The sequence below is a fragment of the Notolabrus celidotus genome, chromosome 11 (assembly GCF_009762535.1).
Source record: "Notolabrus celidotus isolate fNotCel1 chromosome 11, fNotCel1.pri, whole genome shotgun sequence".
In the NCBI taxonomy this organism is placed as follows: Eukaryota; Metazoa; Chordata; class Actinopteri; order Labriformes; family Labridae; genus Notolabrus; species Notolabrus celidotus.
The window spans coordinates 19,254,412-19,274,795 of record NC_048282.1 but is presented as its reverse complement, the minus strand read 5'-3'; the positions used below and the strand labels follow the sequence as shown (position 1 = coordinate 19,274,795).

General features: G+C 41.6%; 1 protein-coding gene across 1 annotated transcript in view; it reads left to right on the top strand.

Moving 5' to 3' along the window:
- lrp1ab (low density lipoprotein receptor-related protein 1Ab) overlaps positions 1–20,384 on the top strand; it is a 91,853-nt gene that overhangs the window by 45,719 nt on the left and 25,750 nt on the right. Inside the window, 30 exon segments of the mRNA XM_034696801.1 lie at positions 7–187; positions 711–933; positions 1,018–1,207; positions 1,301–1,423; positions 1,723–1,863; positions 2,225–2,350; positions 2,801–2,917; positions 3,262–3,342; positions 3,433–3,600; positions 5,686–5,868; positions 7,515–7,712; positions 7,828–8,073; positions 8,398–8,595; positions 9,847–10,051; positions 10,171–10,335; positions 10,561–10,805; positions 12,531–12,662; positions 13,339–13,566; positions 13,698–13,872; positions 14,053–14,147; positions 14,275–14,424; positions 14,550–14,690; positions 14,842–14,970; positions 15,055–15,186; positions 15,299–15,433; positions 15,545–15,674; positions 15,814–15,940; positions 16,265–16,416; positions 16,535–16,659; positions 16,763–17,134. Of these exon segments, the coding sequence (XP_034552692.1) occupies positions 7–187; positions 711–933; positions 1,018–1,207; positions 1,301–1,423; positions 1,723–1,863; positions 2,225–2,350; positions 2,801–2,917; positions 3,262–3,342; positions 3,433–3,600; positions 5,686–5,868; positions 7,515–7,712; positions 7,828–8,073; positions 8,398–8,595; positions 9,847–10,051; positions 10,171–10,335; positions 10,561–10,805; positions 12,531–12,662; positions 13,339–13,566; positions 13,698–13,872; positions 14,053–14,147; positions 14,275–14,424; positions 14,550–14,690; positions 14,842–14,970; positions 15,055–15,186; positions 15,299–15,433; positions 15,545–15,674; positions 15,814–15,940; positions 16,265–16,416; positions 16,535–16,659; positions 16,763–17,134 (5,013 nt within the window).

The following is a 20,384-nucleotide window of genomic DNA, read 5'->3' as shown; positions in this document are numbered from 1 at the left end:
TCTCAGGTATTCACACAGTTGAGGGGATAGCAGTAGACTGGATGGGAAGTAATCTCTACTGGACAGATGACGGGCCAAAGAAGACTATCAGTGTTGCCAGGCTGGAGAAGGCTTCTCAGACCCGAAAGACTCTCATTGAGGGCAAGATGAGCCATCCTCGTGCTATTGTTGTGGACCCCCAGAACGGGTGAGACTCAGAGTGGGAGGGTAGTGTTGTTTTAAAGGGTGTTTATCAGGTTAATAGTCTGTTGCTGTTCAAATATGGATTTCTTTTCAGTGTTGGTATTGTTAAGTAGATGTGCTGATGTGAAAATTGACCTTATTTGTGACACAAATCTGTGAACTGATCAGAACTGTAAGATTCATGATTCTTTGCATCCCTAGTTGTAGAATAATTCAAATGCTTTGTTAGCGTTAGTAATTCTAGTGTTGTGGGAGGGCATGGTTTGAGAGTTTTACTCGAGCTATGTGGGATGATTGCACTGGAGATGTTTTGTTTAGATCATCAAATACATTGGTATACTTGTGGGAGTCAGTGAGTATTCAGAGGATTTCTGGTCCCTCTTTTTTTTGTTTCATTTTGTTTATTGTAGGATGTTTCATCAAAGAGGATAAAAAACTCAAAACAATGATTTGATGGCTCTGGCATTTCACAGAACTGTCTCTCCCCTGTTGCTTTGATTGTGTTGACACCTCCTCTTTTCTCCCAGATGGATGTACTGGACTGACTGGGAGGAAGACCCCACAGAGAGCAACAGAGGGAAGATAAAGAAAGCCTGGATGGATGGTTCCCATCACCAAGTTCTATTAACCAGCAAGACAGTGCTTTGGCCTAATGGCTTGAGTCTGGACAGCCCTCAGGGCATCCTGTACTGGGTGGATGCTTACTACGACCGCATTGAGATGGTTTTTCTCAACACCACAGAACGAAGGGTTGGTAATGCTCAGGAGATATATACAGATGATTAGAAATGTGTGTATTTGCACAACTGCTAACTCTTATTACTGATGAAACAGGTGGTGTATGAAGGGCAGGAGCTAAACCACGCCTTTGGCTTATGTCACTACAAACAATTCCTTTTTTGGAACGAATGTCGTGGTGGTGGCATCTATAAACTAGATCAAGGCACAAAGACAGTCACCCTGCTGCGCAACGAGAGGCCGCCCATCTTTGAAATCCGAGTGTATGATGCACACCAGCAGCAAGGTACACTTCTCTGTTCCTCATTTAACTTGACTTTCTGAAAAGTAAAATAAGATGGTACTAAAGATCTTCTCTTGGTTTTTCTGTCCTTTATAGGATCCAATACATGTCGAGTCAACAATGGTGGTTGCAGCAGTCTGTGCCTCGCTATTCCTGACGGCAGGTCCTGTGGCTGTGCTGATGATCAGATCCTGGATGTGGATAATGTCACCTGCAAAGGTACTTAGCAGCTTTACAAGAAGACAGCCTTCACCAGAGATCCATGTGGAATTTATGGAAAATTCATTAATCAGCTGTCAAATAATTTTCAACTCTACTTTTCTTTTTGGAAGAAACACTATACTTTTCTTCTTGCCAAAACCTGCAGAGAAGTTTGAAATAACTTCCCTCAGTATTCTTGCTACTTCGAGAGGAATGAAAGATGACTGTGGCACTATAAAAAGCTTTGTTTTGTTTTGTGCTTTGCGCTTGTTTCAATGTCCATCTGTTTCTACTCCTACCCCTGATCTCATCTTCAGCCAACCCCTCCTACGTGCCCCCACCCCAGTGCCAGCCCGGGGAGTTTGCCTGCAAGAATGACCGCTGCATCCAAGAGCGGTGGAAGTGTGACGGGGACAACGACTGTCTGGACAACAGCGACGAGGCCCCTGAGCTGTGCCGTAAGTGTGCCATGTCAATGTCATGGTTACGAGGCAATACATAGATAAATACAAATTCTGTTTACGAGTCTTTGCTGATTCAGACTGACAGAGCATATGCTATAGTGTCCAAGATTTCCTCATTTCATGATGTGTAATATGATTGTTATTTGATTGGCCAACTATACTCTCATCAGGTGATAGTCAGATCCAGGGTCTTAGATGTTTCCTTCCTTTTTGAACTTAATTTAACTTGACATACATAAAGGGGTTACATGCTTATTTTGGATGCTAAACAGAAAAAACAACCTTGTTAATGTCAAGCATTACTAAGCCAGGCACAAAAAGATTTAGATAAAAGGAGGTGCTTTTTTGTTTCCAGACCAGCACACATGCCCAGCTGACAGATTCAAATGCCAGAACAACCGGTGTATCCCCCTGCGATGGTTGTGTGATGGAGACAATGACTGCGGCAATGATGAAGACGAATCCAACACCACCTGCTCTGGTGTGTAAACAACTTGAAATCTTTTGTTGGTTAAAAAGCTTTACAGATTTTATTCATCTTTTTAATTCCTAAGATACAAGATTTGAGTTGAAGCGTTGGTGTTAAGGTTTAGTTTTAGAGTTAACTTTTACAGACTGTGGGTGGGCAGTTGTATCGCAGCTGAAGCAGACATATTTGGATCTTTGAGCTTCATCTTAAATCAGTTAAGATCACTGGAAAGATGCCAGCATTAATGTACAAGCAGTGAAGGAGAATGTTTTGATCTAAAACTTCAAGCTTCAGCTATTTGTAGCAATAAAATGTTGCCTATCAGATTAAAATAAGATCTTTGAGAGTGTGTTATTTTATGGTGATAAGCTATCGGGATATTGAAGGTTGAGTCAGGGATCCTGGAAGTGGAGAGAGAACCTTTATGACTCAATTCGGTTTCACACATTGGTTTCCTCCCAGCTCGCACATGCCCGCCAAACCAGTACCCTTGTGCCAGTGGGCGCTGCATCCCCATCTCCTGGACATGTGACCTGGATGATGACTGTGGAGATCGCTCGGATGAACCAGACTCCTGTGGTGAGTCTTTAGAAAACCCATCATATCATATCTTTCTTCAAGTAACCCATATGTTTCTTTGAGATGACAGTTCTAGTATGTTAATTAAGATGGCGGCACGCACGGACGCTGCGGCCCCTCTCTCTTCTGTCACTGCACTACCTGCACTGTGTACATAGGCTGTTTTTTCACTGAATTTTATTATATTTTATTGTATTTTATATTAAATGTTTTGCTATTTAAGAGCTGGAAGAGAGAAACAGCATCATTTTTTTCCTGTATGTCTTTGTATATATAGTGAAAATTGACAATAAAAATCTTTGAATTTTGAATCTTATGTTTGTTTTTTCTTCATCTTTCCTCAGCCTACCCAACATGCTTCCCTCTGACCCAGTTCACTTGTGCCAATGGCCGCTGCATCAACATCAACTGGCGCTGTGACAACGGTAATCATTCTTTGCAGCTTATGTTACCTTTTATGCAGCTCTATTTTAGAAACTCACAATAACACCGTGCTTGTGTTTGCTCCTGTACAGACAATGACTGTGGGGATAACAGTGATGAAGCTGGCTGCAGTCATTCCTGCTCCAGTGTCCAGTTTAAATGTAACAGTGGCCGCTGCATCCCAGAATACTGGACCTGCGATGGCGACAATGACTGCGGAGACTACAGTGATGAGACACATGCCAACTGTACCAACCAGGGTAAGCAAGGACATTATGCAGTGTGACATTATGAAGTGAAATGGCACTTTTCTTTATTTTTGGGATCAAATTTTTATTTTATTTTTTCTTTCCATAAAAAAAAGAAAAAAAATTCCCTTTCTGTTATATATATCACTATGGGTGGTTATAATAGGGTCCCAAGTTGTTAATTTGAGTTTGTACTGCGACCCAAATGACAAGGCTGATTTGAATTCATCTGTTCACTGATCACTGATCACTTTTTCTGATCAAGTTTTTTTCAAGATTATTTATTTCTTTTCTTTTCTCAATATGTGATGATTTAAATCTGTAAGCCTGGATACAAGTTTACGTGAGAGTTTATTTACTTTAAGCTTATTTACATCCTTTCACTGATTTATCGTTACCCTGAATGGGTACATGGATATGTACGTGTACATATATATTTCTAAATGTTTTCTTGTAAGCGAGGGTGTATAAATGTATATAGATGTATACGACAACGACCCTATTTGTTTACCAATCCTAGCAAACTACCTTTATTCACAATGGCATTGCTAAGCTTTGAATTTTCTTTGACAAAATATTTATTTCTCTCACCACTATTATCCCCTCATTTTATAAGAATGCTTAGACAAATATCTATACCTGTTTTATGTATCTCTTTACTTTCTGAAAAAATGCTTTGTTACTCTGACTAGCTGCAAAACATGTTTCAAATTGTACTGAATAAAAACTTAAAGAAAAAAAAAAGAAAAAAAAGGGATAGACATATGGACAATACAAAAAAAGAGTACAGGTTGAAAATTCACATACCCATACAAAGGCTTATATACAAACACCACGAATACCCAATTAAAATAAAACAATCACAATAATCATAATCATAATAAAATAAATAGAAATAGAAAAAAATAACTAAAACAAAATAAAAAACAAACAAAAAAACAAGTAAAACTCACCCCTTCCCTGGATCCAGAACTATAAACCTCAGTTACATGTTACAAAATGGCAATTTTCTGCATGTCATTTTTTGTGCCTCTGCTGTCTGAGTCAAGCTCCTGTAACATCCTGTATTGTGTTACATGATATTTGCATGTTGCTGTTTTCGGTTTTAAAGAGGATTTCTCAGTCTGGACGGGATTGCCCTCCTCTGTTTCTATTTCCTCTGCATGCCCATGCCTGCCTTCTGGCTTCCACTTATCATTTACAGCAAATCCTCCCTGCCGCTCTGCTCAGGATGTGATTCTATTCTGTGGTTAGATAAAAATTAAAATTGTCGTGCTCGTGTGCAAAGGGCACAGATGGTTTGACTATCTGCAGTGATATGATTTTACATGTTTGGAATAGAAAAATAGCTGTAAACCGCTCCTTGAAACAATGACTCAGGCTTTGTCATAGCACAATACGCACAATACGCACATAAGCTCCTGTATACTCTGTGTGTTTGGTGTTGTATGGACTGTTTGATCCATGCAGAAACACAGCCAACTTCTGTCAAATCCCAGCATGCAAACACAGGACCCAGCATGACCTGTTGGTCTAATGAGCAATCTGTGCTGTGTGTATGTGTGTGTCAGGCTGTGTGTGTGTTTAAGAGCACTTTCTGCCTGCTGTCTGGAAGTCATTAGCTGAAATAAAAAGCAATACTATAATTTCCCCCTCCTGTATATTGTAGTTGTGTGTGCTGAAAGGTCCCCAGCCCATTTCCTACTTCAGCTGTGCCAAGAGCTGACCTTTGTCATGAGGGGATGTGATTGAGTCACCTCCTATTGGTGCCTTTAATCTGTGTGTGAAATCTATCAGTGAGCCGTGTGTGTAATTGCTGTTTTACTTGGCTCAGAGTCAGATTGTTAACCGATTATCACTGCATACCTACACATGCATTAATGGCTAGAATAGGTCTTTTCCTCTTCTCAGTTTTCACGCCCCGTGTGTGTGTGTGGTCTGCGTGAGTGTTGTTTTATTGTTGGGAGTCCAGTGGAGTTATTTTTCACTTGCTGACTTTTACTTGTATTTTATTGCTCCTTTGACATTGCTTTAACTGCACACTCCATCTTCTCAGTTGGCTAACTATCACACTTTGTCTTACTATTTTCTCTCCAGCTACCCGTCCTCCAGGCGGCTGCCACGTCGATGAGTTCCAGTGCCGGATGGATGGTCTGTGCATCCCTATGCGCTGGCGCTGCGACGGGGACACAGACTGTATGGACCTGAGTGATGAGAGCAACTGCGAGGGGGTGACCCATATGTGTGACCCGGCGGTCAAGTTTAGCTGCAGGGACTCTGGTGAGGATACTTTCGGCAGAGGTTTAGGGTGATGAACTTTTGAAGATGTCAGTTAAAGTTGCAATGTTGTAAACCAGTAAAAACAAATTGGTATTCTCTGACAGATAAGTGACTGGTGGCACCAGATGTGGCAGTATAACAACATGCCTTGCGGGGGCTGGTCTTTTTCGAAGCATCATTTAATGTGAAAGGATGCATTAATAACGCTTCTCATGAAGATGTTCTGCTAATTTTCAGCAGCTAGAATTTAAACATCAATCCCAAAGACTGTATAAATAATGGACGTAGTAGTATCCGTGACGTCACCCATCTGTTCCTGAGTGCAAAGTTTACTATTTAAAAGAAAACTCAGGAGAAAATTCACTAAGAATGGATTGCGGCCGCTAGTAGCACCAAAAGTTTCGCCACATTTACCCCGCTATCTGTCCAAATTCAAGGTGTAATCACAAAACACATTGCTCCAATGATGTTCAAGTGCAAACGCGCCCATAAAGTTCTGCAGCTCTGTGCAGGCTGCAAAGGTACTTTATTAATACCCAGGGGGGAAGTTAAATTTTTTCACTCATGCTATTTTTGGACATGCTACCCATACAGTTTTTTTTTTGGTATATGCATACAATGCACACACATGCAGTGAACATGTTTAGGGAGAGATGTCAGAGTGAGGATACTGTCATTAACCAGCGCACCTCAAGCAGTTGGGAGTTTGGTGCCTTGCTCAAGGGCACCTCAGCAGTGCCCAGGCAAGTGAACCAGCACCTCACCAGCCACCAGTCCACTTGCCAAACTTCGTCCATACTGACTCGAACCGGCCCTTCAGTTCCCAAGCCAAGTCCCTATGGACTGAGCTAATGCCGCCCCACTGCAGGGTTATTGTGACTGAGTTAAGCTGCCACATCTCCACTCTGTGCAGGGCAGAGCTACGCCGCATGCATAGACTGTATAAAATATGGCCGTAATATCTGTGACATCACCCATCTGTTCCTGAGCGCTGTTTTGAAGCCAATCGACGGCGGCAGCCATATTGGAAATGCAGAACTCAACCAGGCACAGTGTGACGTAAAGAGGCAGAGTTTTAGCCTCAAAACCAACAGCTATGTGTTCCCGTCCGGGAGTCAAGTCAGTCATGTCCTCATTTGGGCAAAAACTCGTAATCTTAATATCTTCTGAACCGTCTTGTTTGAAAAAAATTCACCCCCCGTACAGTGTGTGCCGATAGAGAAATTAGCTACGTAGAGCCAAGCCGTTTTTTGAACCAGGCTGTAAACACGTTTATTAATGCTGCAAAGATCAGCTTTTTTGAATTGGCGTCTATGTGGTTTCCGGTGTTTCTGCAGCCAGCCTCAAGCGGATTCTCGATGAATTGCAGTTTATAACACTTCTGCATGGGCTTCATAGTTTAAGAACGGAGGTTGCCACTTGGTCAATCCACGATAAATCCAAATAATTTGCATTTCCAAACAAATCCCGTATTTATGACGGTTTCAAGCAAATTAACAATTTTTTGCTCTAATCTGAAACTTTTCTAAATAGTGTTTCAACAACTTCCTTGTAAATCTTCTGAAATGACAATCTAAATTAGCATATTAGGGTGACAACACAAGATATACCTAAGCTAAAAAAACGTTTTTTTTTGTTCTCGACAGCTCGCTGCATCAGCAAGGCCTGGGTTTGCGATGGTGACAGTGACTGTGAAGATAACTCTGATGAAGACAACTGTGAGGCTTTGGTATGCAAGTTGTCTCATCACATGTGCGCTACCAATGACTCCATCTGTCTGCCTGCTGAGAAGCTTTGTGATGGCACTGATGACTGTCCTGATGGCTCCGATGAGAAACTTTGCGGTAAATTATTCTTTGCACTCGTTCTACAACACCAAAAAATCATCAGAACAGACAACTGTTCTCTCTGTCTGGTGTATATTCCAAAACCATAATAAACTCTGTGTTTTGTCCGCAGATTTGTGTTCATTGGACAACGGTGGTTGCAGCCACAACTGCAGCATCATTCCTGGGGAGGGCTTCATGTGCTCTTGTCCGCTGGGTATGGAGCTTGGAGCCGACAATAAGACTTGCCAGATCCAGAGTTTCTGTGCCAAACACCTCAAGTGTAGCCAGAAGTGCGAACAGGAGAAATCCAGCGTCAAGTGCTCCTGCTATGAGGGCTGGGAGCTAGAGGCAGACATGGAAAGCTGCAAAAGCTCTGGTAAGGAAAAACATAAAGAGATTATTTATTTATACAAACTGAGCTTTTTGTGTTGAAGACCCCATACACATAAGCATATACTTTATGCATATACAGTACTTAATGCACCATTTTGTTGTAGATACATTATCCAAAAAGTGAGTAGAAAATCTATTTAGATAATCAGCCAAGGGGCAAACACAGGGGAGAACGCACATAGACAGCTGCAGCAGGATTTCATCCAAGCCCAACAAGGGGTTTTATAAATCTGGCCTGGATTTTAGGATGAGATTTACCAAGTTGAGACATGAACACTTTTGTGGGGTTTAATTTTTTTGTCTTCAGATCCCTTCAAGCCTTTCATCATCTTCTCCAACCGGCATGAAATCAGAAGGATCGACCTTCACAAGGGGGAGTTTAGTGTGCTGGTACCAGGCCTAAGGAACACCATTGCACTGGACTTTCACCTCAACCAGAGCACCCTGTACTGGACTGATGTTGTGGAGGACAAGATCTACCGTGGGAAACTGTCTGATAATGGAGGTGAGGCCACTAGTTTACTTTGGCTTTGAGTCATTGTTGATTTTGTTGAGAAATAGATGGGGTGGTAAAATGATTACCCTGAGACCAGTCAAATTCATGTTATAATGTATAGATTTTTACCAGTATCTTTTTTGTAAGATAAAGGAAAAAATGCTGTTACTCCAGAGATGGCAATAAATATTTGTGCCTTTTACCGAGCAGTGCTCATAAATTAACTTCCCCTGAATGAATACATGTTATTTCTTAGAGCCAAATGTTTTTAAAGAGTGTCTGTGGTCAGCAGAGGCGGTCTGTGACCCTGAATAAATCTCCCGGGTCATGGCCGGCCGTTCCTGCTCCAAAACCCCAGGTCTCCTTGCCAATCAAGGTTGTGTTCCCAGCGTTGCACTCAGGGGGCACACGGAAGGCTTTGTCTCTTCCTATTTGTCTCAGTACTTGCTGTGCGTGACTGCAGCCAGAACGCTGATGGAGAGTAGGAGGCAAAACACACTGCAGTTCCAACTCCCAGCCCTCCAACTTCACTGTTTCAATAGGACTCTTTAGCTACAACACTGTGACCAACTCATAGATCAGCTCCTGCTGCTATTTGTACGAAAGCTGTTTCAAAATATCCATGGTTGTTGGCATACAAACAACGCATACACACAGAAATGCAGCCATAGCTCCAGCATTCTGTTAAGCAAACTGTGAAAATGGCCTATCCCTCCTCTGTTAATTACAGCTGCAGGGTTTTGTGGGGAATTTCTCTGATCATCCTAGGCCAGAGATGATCACACTTTTTGGTTTGTACTCACTTTCTCTGCGTGAGAGCTCGATGTTTCTGGGAAATGATAAAATAAAAAAATTAAATAAAAATAAGTGGTAGATCTTATGTTGGATGTTTATTGTTTTTAGATGTGAGTGAGGCTGGGAAGATAGAGCTAGTTGAAGTCATGCTGAGAGACACAGCGGCAGTGCGTGCCCTTCGCTGAGATTCCATAAGAGGAACAAATTCAAAACAAATCACTGGTTATCAGGGTTTTATTTTCTTTGTGCAATCACCCGTATGTGCTTGCTTTTCTCTCTTTGGTGAATGAAACCATTACACTGAGTTAGCTACATAACAGCTGATCTTTTTAGACTCAAACTAACCACTGAAATCAAAATGCTGTAAAACCAATGGTCTCTGTATTTTCCTTGCTATTTAGTTTAAAAAACATGATAAATAACCAAACACCATCCAAGTATTAAGTCACTGTATGTCTCATTCAGCCCTGACCAGTTTTGAGGTGGTGATCCAGTATGGGCTGGCCACTCCAGAGGGCCTGGCTGTAGACTGGATAGCAGGAAACATTTACTGGGTGGAGAGCAATCTGGACCAGATAGAGGTAGCCAAACTGGATGGGACCATGAGAACCACCCTGCTGGCTGGGGAGGTGGAGCACCCAAGGGCCATTGCCCTCGACCCCCGAGATGGGTAAGAATTATAGACTCAGGGATTTTGAAACTGTAGCCACACATAAAGACTCTTTTAGCCTCGGGTATATTCTCCCTACTTTACTTTCCATGAAGCTGACGTGTTCTTTCTGTTTTCAGTATTCTGTTTTGGACGGACTGGGATGCAAGTCTTCCCAGGATTGAGGCAGCATCTATGAGTGGTGAGGGCAGACGCACCATCCATAGGGAAACAGGCAGTGGTGGCTGGCCCAATGGACTCACTGTGGACTACATGGAAAGACGTATTGTCTGGATTGATGCCAGGTAGCATTAGCTATTATTCTCAGAATCTAGTTTTTTTCCATTACACTGGATTATCTCACTCACTATTACATCACCACTTGCTCAGCCTTTGGTCATTGCTTGCCATTTTTATTTTAAGAAACATGCAGATATGTTTTCTCATGCTAAGACACATATGAAAACTTGAGCTAATGCACATGCAAATCTCTGTCATCTAAATCATACTCTATTGTAATGCTTCTCCAGGTCAGATGCTATCTACTCCGCTATGTATGATGGTTCTGGGCTGATTGAAGTGTTGAGGGGTCACGAGTATTTGTCCCACCCGTTTGCCGTCACCATGTACGGAGGCGAGGTATACTGGACTGACTGGAGGACCAACACACTGGCAAAAGCCAACAAATGGACAGGACACAATGTTACTGTAGTCCAGCGCACCAACACACAGCCCTTCGACCTGCAAGTGTATCACCCGTCCAGACAACCCCAGGGTAGGTTAAACACAAGACACTTTACATTTATAGAAAGACACACTCACAGAAATGGAGAGTATTTCTCAGATTGAACTCTTCCGATCAGCCTGCCTGACTGATTTGGTCAGTTGAAGGAGAATGAAAACAATCTCACAGACCATTGTTGAACGTGTTGATTCAGTGCAACTCCTATTTCCCTGAGACAGCTGACCTTTAGATTTGTGAGACGTGTGAGACTCTTCAACCCTGCAGCTATTCGGAGACCTCCTGCTGCCTTGTTGGTCTCACTGTTCAGATTTTCCCACCGGCTGAATAGGAAATAAAAACACTTCTCCTGAGACATAAATGTCATGTGTTGATCTCCGAGGCACACAATGATTGACAAGATGGGGAAAGATTGTCAAAACTATGAAACTGCTGCATCTTGCCACATTGAAACGTCCCTGATGTTTACTAGCTGATAGGGGATCTCAAGGGTGTGTGGGCAGCAGAGTAGCACTGGGTCCTGTAATTGGAGGCAGGAAAAGGAAGATATCACATTATTGTTGATTGACAGCTTGAACCAATGCCCATGACAGTGTTCAGGCAACAAGCTGTGTTGACAGGCCCAGCAGACATCATGTTTTCTCACTTTGACTTTCCTCTGGGGTCCATTGATTGAGGGTCATTACACTCAAATTACTCTCAACTGTGATACTCTAGAAACAGCATCTCACATTACATCATTGACGTAGTCGAGGATGCATTTGTTTATTTGGGAATTTTCTGAATTTTTACTCCTTACTTTACTCACAGTAACACAGAGACACATATGTCATGCAATACAACTGGGTATTAGGTCATGTTGGGGTTTCTATAAGAGAACGAATAACAAAATATGTCTTAATGTTTTCAAAACCTAAATACATCATCCTACATCAATGTGCAGTAATAAACAAAATATTTTAAAACAGAAAGAATGTATTAACACTCCTGTTATGTTCCGGGTCAAATTGACCCATTTTAAAGTTAAAAAAAAAAAAAAAAACGGTCAAAAGTGTTATTTCATATTTCTATTGTCACAGTGGATGAAAGGCTAGTGGTATTCAGAGGTTCCTTCCATCTTAGGTAATATATGCCTTCCAACCAGCTAAATACAGCATCAAAACCTGGGCTGCATGTGACAGAAGAGTTGTCACGTGTCAATTTATCAACATCACTTCATAAAATTTTTTAAAAAAGTTGAATAAAATAAACAAAAATATATGTCATGTAAAACTATTGTATATATATTTAGGTCTTTTCAATGTACATTAAAAACAGTTTTAACATGAATTTCATAAAAAACAAGTAAGATATCCTCATTGAACCATGATCTGTGAGGATTAAAGAACACCATTGCACTAAATATTGATTTAAATGGATTTGTAATGGAGTTGATAATGAGATTAAAAAAATGTTTATTGGGATTTTTTGGGGTTCTGACACTTTTGGATAATTAAATATGCCCTGAGTCAAGGTGACACAGGAACATTATTGCTGTCCCTAAGAAAAAAACATAACAGGAGGGTTAAGGAGGAATGTCGTTATCAGTACATTTCTCTTAAACTTTTATTCTATAAAAAACAGAAGCTACCATCAGCTGTACAATCAATAAAATGGCAGCCATGTGAATATCATCTATACCTCCCCCTTTGTATTTCATTAATCACATCTCCTCTGTCTTTTTATGTTTATTTTCTCTCCTTCAATTCTTCTTTTCAGCTCCTAACCCATGTGTCACTAGTGATGGAAGCAGCCCTTGCTCTCACCTCTGTCTTATCAACTTCAACCAGACCTTCTCCTGTGCCTGCCCTCACCTCATGAAGCTGCAGCCTGACAAACGCACCTGCAAAGGTAAGGGCACACAAAGACTCACACACAGCCTTTTCTCTTTAAAAATGGTCGCACCAAGTGTTTACACACAGTGCTGTAATCTACAATCCACGTCATCAAAGACCAAGAAACAGGCTCTTTGTTTGCTGGGATCTTTTCTCACGACTGTCACGACTGCTATGGTGTGCTGAGCCCTTGAACGTGAGACATCAGCGTCTTGAGCTGTCATCTCTTTTGACAGAAGATTTGATTACACCTCCTCTGTTTGTGCCATGGGGCCTTCTTCACTTTCATTTCCATTTTATTTCATACACAAGACTGTCAGAAGTGTTGTGCTGAGGTCTTCATTTGTTGTTATTTGATTTCATAAGTGGGTTTGATGATGTTTCTGAGGGGAAGCTGTGGGAATTTATATGCATGTGTGTCGGTCTAAACGTTAAGCATTCTGCAGAGTAATCCTCATCTCAGCAGTGTAGATTCAAGGATAATTGGATTAGAGGGCCTCTGATGCATTCCCATTAAATCAGGAATTTTTAGAGATCAGAGAAATCACTTCCAAACTGTGAATGTAACTATTACTTTAAGTTAAAGTTTGGTACATTTTCAATCTAAAAGGAGACATGTCCTTACTTCATCTTCTGTATCAAGCAACATAAATAATTCTAATATTTCTTACTGTTATTTTTACTTCTTTCAGAGTCACGCAAGTTCCTTCTATATGCACGTCAGATTGAGATTCGGGGTGTGGACATTGACAATCCATACTACAACTACATCATCTCCTTCACTGTGCCGGACATAGACAATGTGACAGTGGTGGATTATGATGCTGTTGAGCACCGCATCTACTGGTCAGATGTTCGAACACAGACGATCAAGAGAGCTTTTATTAATGGCACAGGGGTGGAGACTGTCGTGTCTGCTGGTAAGAGTGATTACAGAAATTTCTGCCATTGCAATGTCTTTATTTCATTTCGTGGTTAAAACCTTTTTTGATGGGACTGAAAATCACGTTAAACCCTAACCTTTTTACTTTCTGGTTATTACATTTCCCAGACCTTCCCAATGCCCATGGGCTGGCAGTTGACTGGGTTTCCAGAAACCTCTTCTGGACCAGCTATGATGCCAATAAGAAACAGATTAATGTGGCCAGACTGGATGGATCCTTCAAGAACGCTGTCATCCAGGGCTTAGACAAGCCCCACTGTTTAGTGGCTCATCCTCTCCTGGGGTGAGTTTTCCCCTCACTTATTTCAGGCATGCACTCAGTTTAAAATGTGACTTTGCTCTCTGATCATAAAACCTCATACTGTTTAGTTTCTTTTGGATTTTAGTCAGATTAAAAAACATAAATTAGAGAAATTCCTCCTTCAGTTCAACTCCTCTCATAACACTCATATCTCTCCCTCAGGAAGCTGTACTGGACTGATGGCGACAATGTCAGTATGGCTAACATGGATGGTAGCAACCACACCATACTTTTCACCGATCAGAAGGGACCAATAGGTGAGCAGATGTCCCCCAAACTGACAGAAATAACTATCTCTATCTCAGTGTATGGGTTGCAAGTAAAGTTCACAGACACAGGTGTAGGAGATTATATGTTCAAAGCATAATTATTCTTTCCACACAGGCCTTTCCATTGACTATGAAAAAGAGCAGCTGTACTGGATCAGCTCAGGAAACAGCACCATTAGCCGCTGTCAGATGGACGGAACTAAACTGGAGATCCTGGAAGGTGTCAAAGGCAAACTTACCAAGGCTACAGCGCTGGCTATTATGGGTAAGAAGATTTCAGATTAATCCCAATCTCAAACTAACATAATATTGCTGCTAACATTCTAAGTAGTCTTAAAACCTGTAGCCTATGGTGATGGTATTACATCAAATGAAATTCCCCTCCTGTAGGAGACAAGCTGTGGTGGGCAGACCAGGGAACTGACCAGATAGGAACATGTGACAAAAAGGATGGAGGAAATTGGAAGATCTTGCGAAACAACACCTCTCCTATGATGCACATGAGGATATATGATGAAGATGTGCAAAAAGGTAAGAATACCTTATATGATTAAGAAAAGTGTGAGGGTTAATTAAGATCATAAATACTCCCTTACTCTGATATTGTCCGTTTAGCTTTAAACTGGAGTAGAAAAATGTTTAGTTTTTTTGGAATCTCACTTGTTGTCTCCTTTTTACTTAGCCGGTATCAACCTGTGCAGTAACAACAATGGAGACTGCTCCCAGCTGTGTTTGCCCACCTCACCGACAACCAGGGCCTGCATGTGCACAGCAGGGTATAGCCTCAAGACAGGACAGCAGTCCTGTGAAGGTAAGACACTGCTTCACAGATACAGTCATATGAACAAAATACAGTGTATCCTCAACAACAACTTATTGTACTGTCTCTGAGCAGGTATGGGCTCTTTCCTGCTTTACTCCGTCCATGAGGGGATCAGAGGAATTCCACTCGACCCTGCAGACAAATCTGATGCCCTGGTGCCGGTGTCTGGCACCTCTCTGGCGGTCGGTATTGACTTCCACGCTGGTGAGTGACACTGAGTGACTAGATAGCCCTGATTGAGTGACATTTTGAAGCTGTCATCATCTCAGAGAAGTGAGTACTTGTGGTATGACTCAAAAGGCCTCTTTGTTTTCAGAGAATGACACCATCTACTGGGTGGACATGGGCCTGAGCACCATCAGCAGGGCCAAGAGAGACCAGACATGGAGGGAAGATGTGGTCACCAATGGCATCGGCAGGGTGGAGGGCATAACTGTTGATTGGATAGCAGGTCTGGCCATTCGAGATTCGGAATAATATTTTAATTTACTTCCTACCTAGTCACACAAGCACTTATAAATAACCACATCACTGATTTGCTTTAATATCTTTTTTTTTTAAGGGAATATTTATTGGACTGACCAGGGCTTTGATGTGATTGAGGTAGCCAGGCTGAACGGCTCCTTCCGCTATGTAGTCATTTCCCAGGGTCTGGACAAGCCCAGAGCCATCACTGTCCATCCTGTCAAAGGGTAAAGCTTTACGCCAAGATTTAAAATCTGTCGTCTTTGATAAAGTTGCTTTCAAGCTCTTACATTTCAGTTCTAACTGTGCTGCTGTATTTCAAATTACTCTGAAATGCACTCATCTTATATGTGGTCATTTTTGCAGTTATCTGTTCTGGACTGAGTGGGGTCAGTACCCTCGTATTGAGCGCTCCAGGTTGGATGGAAGCCAGAGGTTGGTCCTGGTCAACGTGAGCATCAGCTGGCCCAATGGAATCTCCGTAGACTATGAGGTGGGGACCACACCATCACAGCACTTAAGACCTCCAAAATCATTTTTTATTGGAGTCAGGCAAAAGTTTGGGGACTTTTCCAGAGACTGGAGTGTTTGTCAACTTTCTGTTATGCTAGAAAAGTTTCTATCTTCTATTTTAAATTATAGGACACTAAAGCAGACAAGCAAAAAGAGGCATTTAAATAATGATGTCAATTTATAGATCAATGTACTAACAGAGTAACAAAAACACAGTCTCCCTCATACATTTCTGGTTTAATTTTCACTTGAAAATGTGATCTTCCTTTAATCCACGCCACTATATTTCTGCTTCTCCCTACAGGAGGGTCTGCTGTACTGGTGTGATGCCCGAACAGACAAGATTGAGCGAATCAACCTGGAGACAGGAGAGAACAGGGAACTGGTGCTGGCAAACAACAACATGGACATGTTCGCTGTGTCTGTTTTCGAGGAATACATCTACTGGAGTGACAGGTTAGTTCACTACATTATTATCTAATTGTATTTTTCAATGCACGGCAGCTTTGCATGTGGAAGATTTCACATGGTATTGTGCTGTTTATTGACTCTCAGAGTGTTGTCTGTTTTTAAGAACTCATGCCAATGGCTCCATCAAGAGAGGCAGCAAAGACAACGCTACTGATGCTGTGCAGCTCAGGACAGGCATTGGTGTTCAGCTGAAAGACATCAAGGTTTTCAACAGGGCGAGGCAACAAGGTAGGAAGGAACAGAGAAGATACACTTTATATATGAAATGCTTTATATATTTAACTAGGCTGATTATTTATCAACAAACTTAATGAATTCATCATCCTCTTAGGCACCAATGTCTGCAAAGACAACGGTGGCTGCGAACAGCTGTGTCTTTACCGTGGCAACGGACAGCGCACCTGTGCATGTGCCCATGGCATGCTGGCAGAGGATAACCGCAGTTGTCGTGACTATGACGGATACCTGCTGTATTCGGAGCGTACTATTCTAAAGAGCATCCACCTGTCAGATGAGACAAACCTCAACGCTCCGATAAAGCCATTTGAGGATCCTGAGCACATGAGAAACGTCATCGCTCTCAGCTTTGATTACCATGGTGGTGGAGGGAAGGGAACCAACCGCATCTTCTTCAGTGACATCCACTTTGGCAACATCCAGCAGATCAATGATGATGGCACGGACCGCAAGATTGTGGTTGACAGTAAGTGTTGGTTTATCAATCATATGTCATTTCTTTTCAACACCCCAGAAATATTCACAAAAATCTATCAAACACCCCTCTGTATGTTGAAGTAACTTTCAGCTGTGTTTGCCTCTGGTGCAATTTATTTTCTTCAGTCCCTTAATAATTGTATGTTGTCCTTTATCTCCTCGACACTGTAAACAACCATCATTACACATTTTGACAACACAAGCACCGGGGGAGGATCGACTGTAGATGTACACACAGCTGCAGCTGCTCAACTAGAGGAGATTGACATCACTTAGGGCTGCCACTTGAAGAAGACACACTAGCACCCACAAACACCCACTTACACTGAGCTTTGTGTTTGCTTCATCACTGAAGTGTCATTTTGAATCCCAGTTTAAATGATTCACAAGTAGGTTGTTGAACTCGGTTGTGGACATCATGTTAAAAGCCCTGGGCCACAGCTATAATATGCTAAATAAGTCATATTCAAACATTTATTATTTTAAATGAAAGACAGGAAAAGAAGTAACTTGTGTGTGGTTAGCATGTTTATTAGTGTTGGATTTAGATCAGAGTTGAAATAGGTCTTGAAACTAAACGCTAGTTTTTCATTCTGCGACTATAGAATTTATTACAGATGGAGAATGTTATAGAGAGAGAACACATTTGGTTATTATTACCAGAAAAGCTTTGCAAAAATTCCCATATAGTCAAACATCATCTTAAAGTAGAATTCATGCATAATGTATGACCACTCTACTACTTCCTGCACCCCTTTTTCTAATTTAAATCAAACAAAAGATTCAATGCATCACATTTGAAATACACTTCCCAAGCATTGCATGTTATCTACAACATGTTTACTAAATGAAAAACTACAATATACAAACAAGGTAATTTTGTCTTATTAATACCATACTCTTTCAGTCAAACGCCCAGTGGTGGACAAAGAACACAGCTTCATTACTTAAGTCAAAGTATAGATACTCCAGGTTAAACATTACTCCAATACAAGTGAAAGTTGTTCTGTCAAATTATTACTTGAGTGAAATACTGAAGTACTTTCTTTTTGAAAATACTTAAGTATTCAAAGTACTTTTTGAAATATCTCAAAACTTATTTTCACAAAGCACGAGTGCAGTCAAGAATGCATGGGTGTACATTCTGTCACATTCTGTTTATCTAGAAAACATTAATATCTAAAAAGTAAACCATGAAATATAAACTAAGTTACAACAAGCACAGACAAGTTTAAAATGTTCACCTGGAATAAAACAAGTGTGTTAGCTACAGACCTCCACATGCTTTCTCAGGTTAGATGGTGATGTTTTGTAGGCTGTGATGAAGTTTGTGTGGTTAACAGATCGGAAATTTACAACAATAGGAATCTTTCTTTATTTCAAAAACATCAAACGTGGGTTTAAAATTTGGCCGTGGTTCTCAGGTAGAGAATCATCATCCTTCACAGCCATAGCTATCATTACTACTAAATTAACAGACTGATCTGAATAACGTTTGCAATTGGACAAACTACATGCAAGTACACAAACAGTTTACTGTCTTTGGGATCTGATTTCAGAAAATAAAATTCATCAGCTGACTTCAAAGCAAAAGTAGTGAATAACTCGAGCATTGATAGAAATGTAGTGGAGTAAAAAGTATGATATTTATCTTTCAAATGCAATGGAGTAAAAGTAATAAGTTCCCCCAAAAATAATACTCAAGTAAAGTACAGATAGTCAAAAAATGTACTTAAATATACTACTAAAGTAAGTTTACTTTGTTACTGTCCACTACTGCAAACAACCTAACCCTAGTTCAAGGAATAAGTTAATGATTAATTATGAGATAGCTGTGTTTAGTTTTTTTAGCTACAGAGTCAGTTCTAGCCTCCCTCTGAGGTTGTGTCCAGCTCAAAAGGTTGCACCATGTCTCTGTTCATCACATGAGGGCAACCAATTAGACAGCCCTTGCACCATGCCCAGCGCTCTCTTCCTAGCTCTAATAAATCTTGTCTAAACTTCTGAGACATGAACCCGTACAGAACAGGGTTCACCACTGCTACTGAGGATGCTAACAGTCGAGCTAGGATGGCAATGGTGTTGTAGCCAGTTGAGCCAGTTATGGTTCCTCCGATGAATGAGAACATGAGGGCATAGGAGGGCAGCCAGAGAAGAGTAAAGACCAGGACCAAGAGAGCTGAAGTGTGAGTGACCTGGCTCTGATATTTCTCCAGCTGGGGAGCGTTCCCTAGCAGCCGTGCATGTTGCAGGAAACAGTAGATCTTGGCGTACATCAATATGATGATGCCCAGTGGAAAGGCAAAGCCAAACAGGAAGAGGGCAATGCTGTAGACTAGCTGACTGAAGTCCGACAGGAAGGCAAAGCAGTAAACGGAGCTGGATGCTGTAACTGTGCGGAAGGCAAACTGCGGTGCTGCTAAGGCTGAGGCAGGGACCCAGAGCAGAGCTACCGTCAGCTTTATGCGTCTATGCATTCTTGACCTGAACGCCCAGGTGGGATGAACCACTGTGAGGTAACGTGTCACAGCCAGAGCTGCCAGAGTGAAGACTGAAGCAGCAGAGCAGGCCACACCCAGGAAGCTGATGGTCTTGCAGAGAAAGCTGCCAAAAGGCCAGAAGCCCAGAGTGATAGCAGAGGTGTGGAAGGGCAGACAGAGCAGCAGCAGCAGGTCAGCAGCACTCAGAGCAAGCAGTAGGGTGTCGGTACCATGTGGGGGTTGACTTCCTTTCCTCCTCCTGCCCGTAAGAATGGTGATGACCAGAGTTTGGCCGACCAGGCCGGTCACCAGAATCAGCCCATCCAGAATCGGCACTATGGCCCTAATTAAAGATTCGTCTTCTCTGTACCATTGGCCAAGGCTGCTGCTGTTTATTTGCTGCCGAAAGGTCTCCATGCATTCACAATAAAAGTCTATTGAGTAATTACTCTAATGGTCTGTGAAATTAAAGCATCAGCATGTTCACACAGTGTCAGAGTAATGCATCTCTGGCTCCAGTTCATGTCCTTACTGTATTAATCAAGGGTATGATCATGCACTGTTACGTACACCTAAAATTATACTAATTAGTGAAGCAGTTAAGATCACACTGGTCTGCTGACTTCATTGACTTTTAATAGCTGTGCTCTTGTGGGGAGCAAGGATACAAACTGTAGATCTTATTTGTTTGTGTGAAGATATAAATTTGATATGCAAAAAAAATATAGTCCAGCAACATAGCTCAATCCCTGAAAAGCA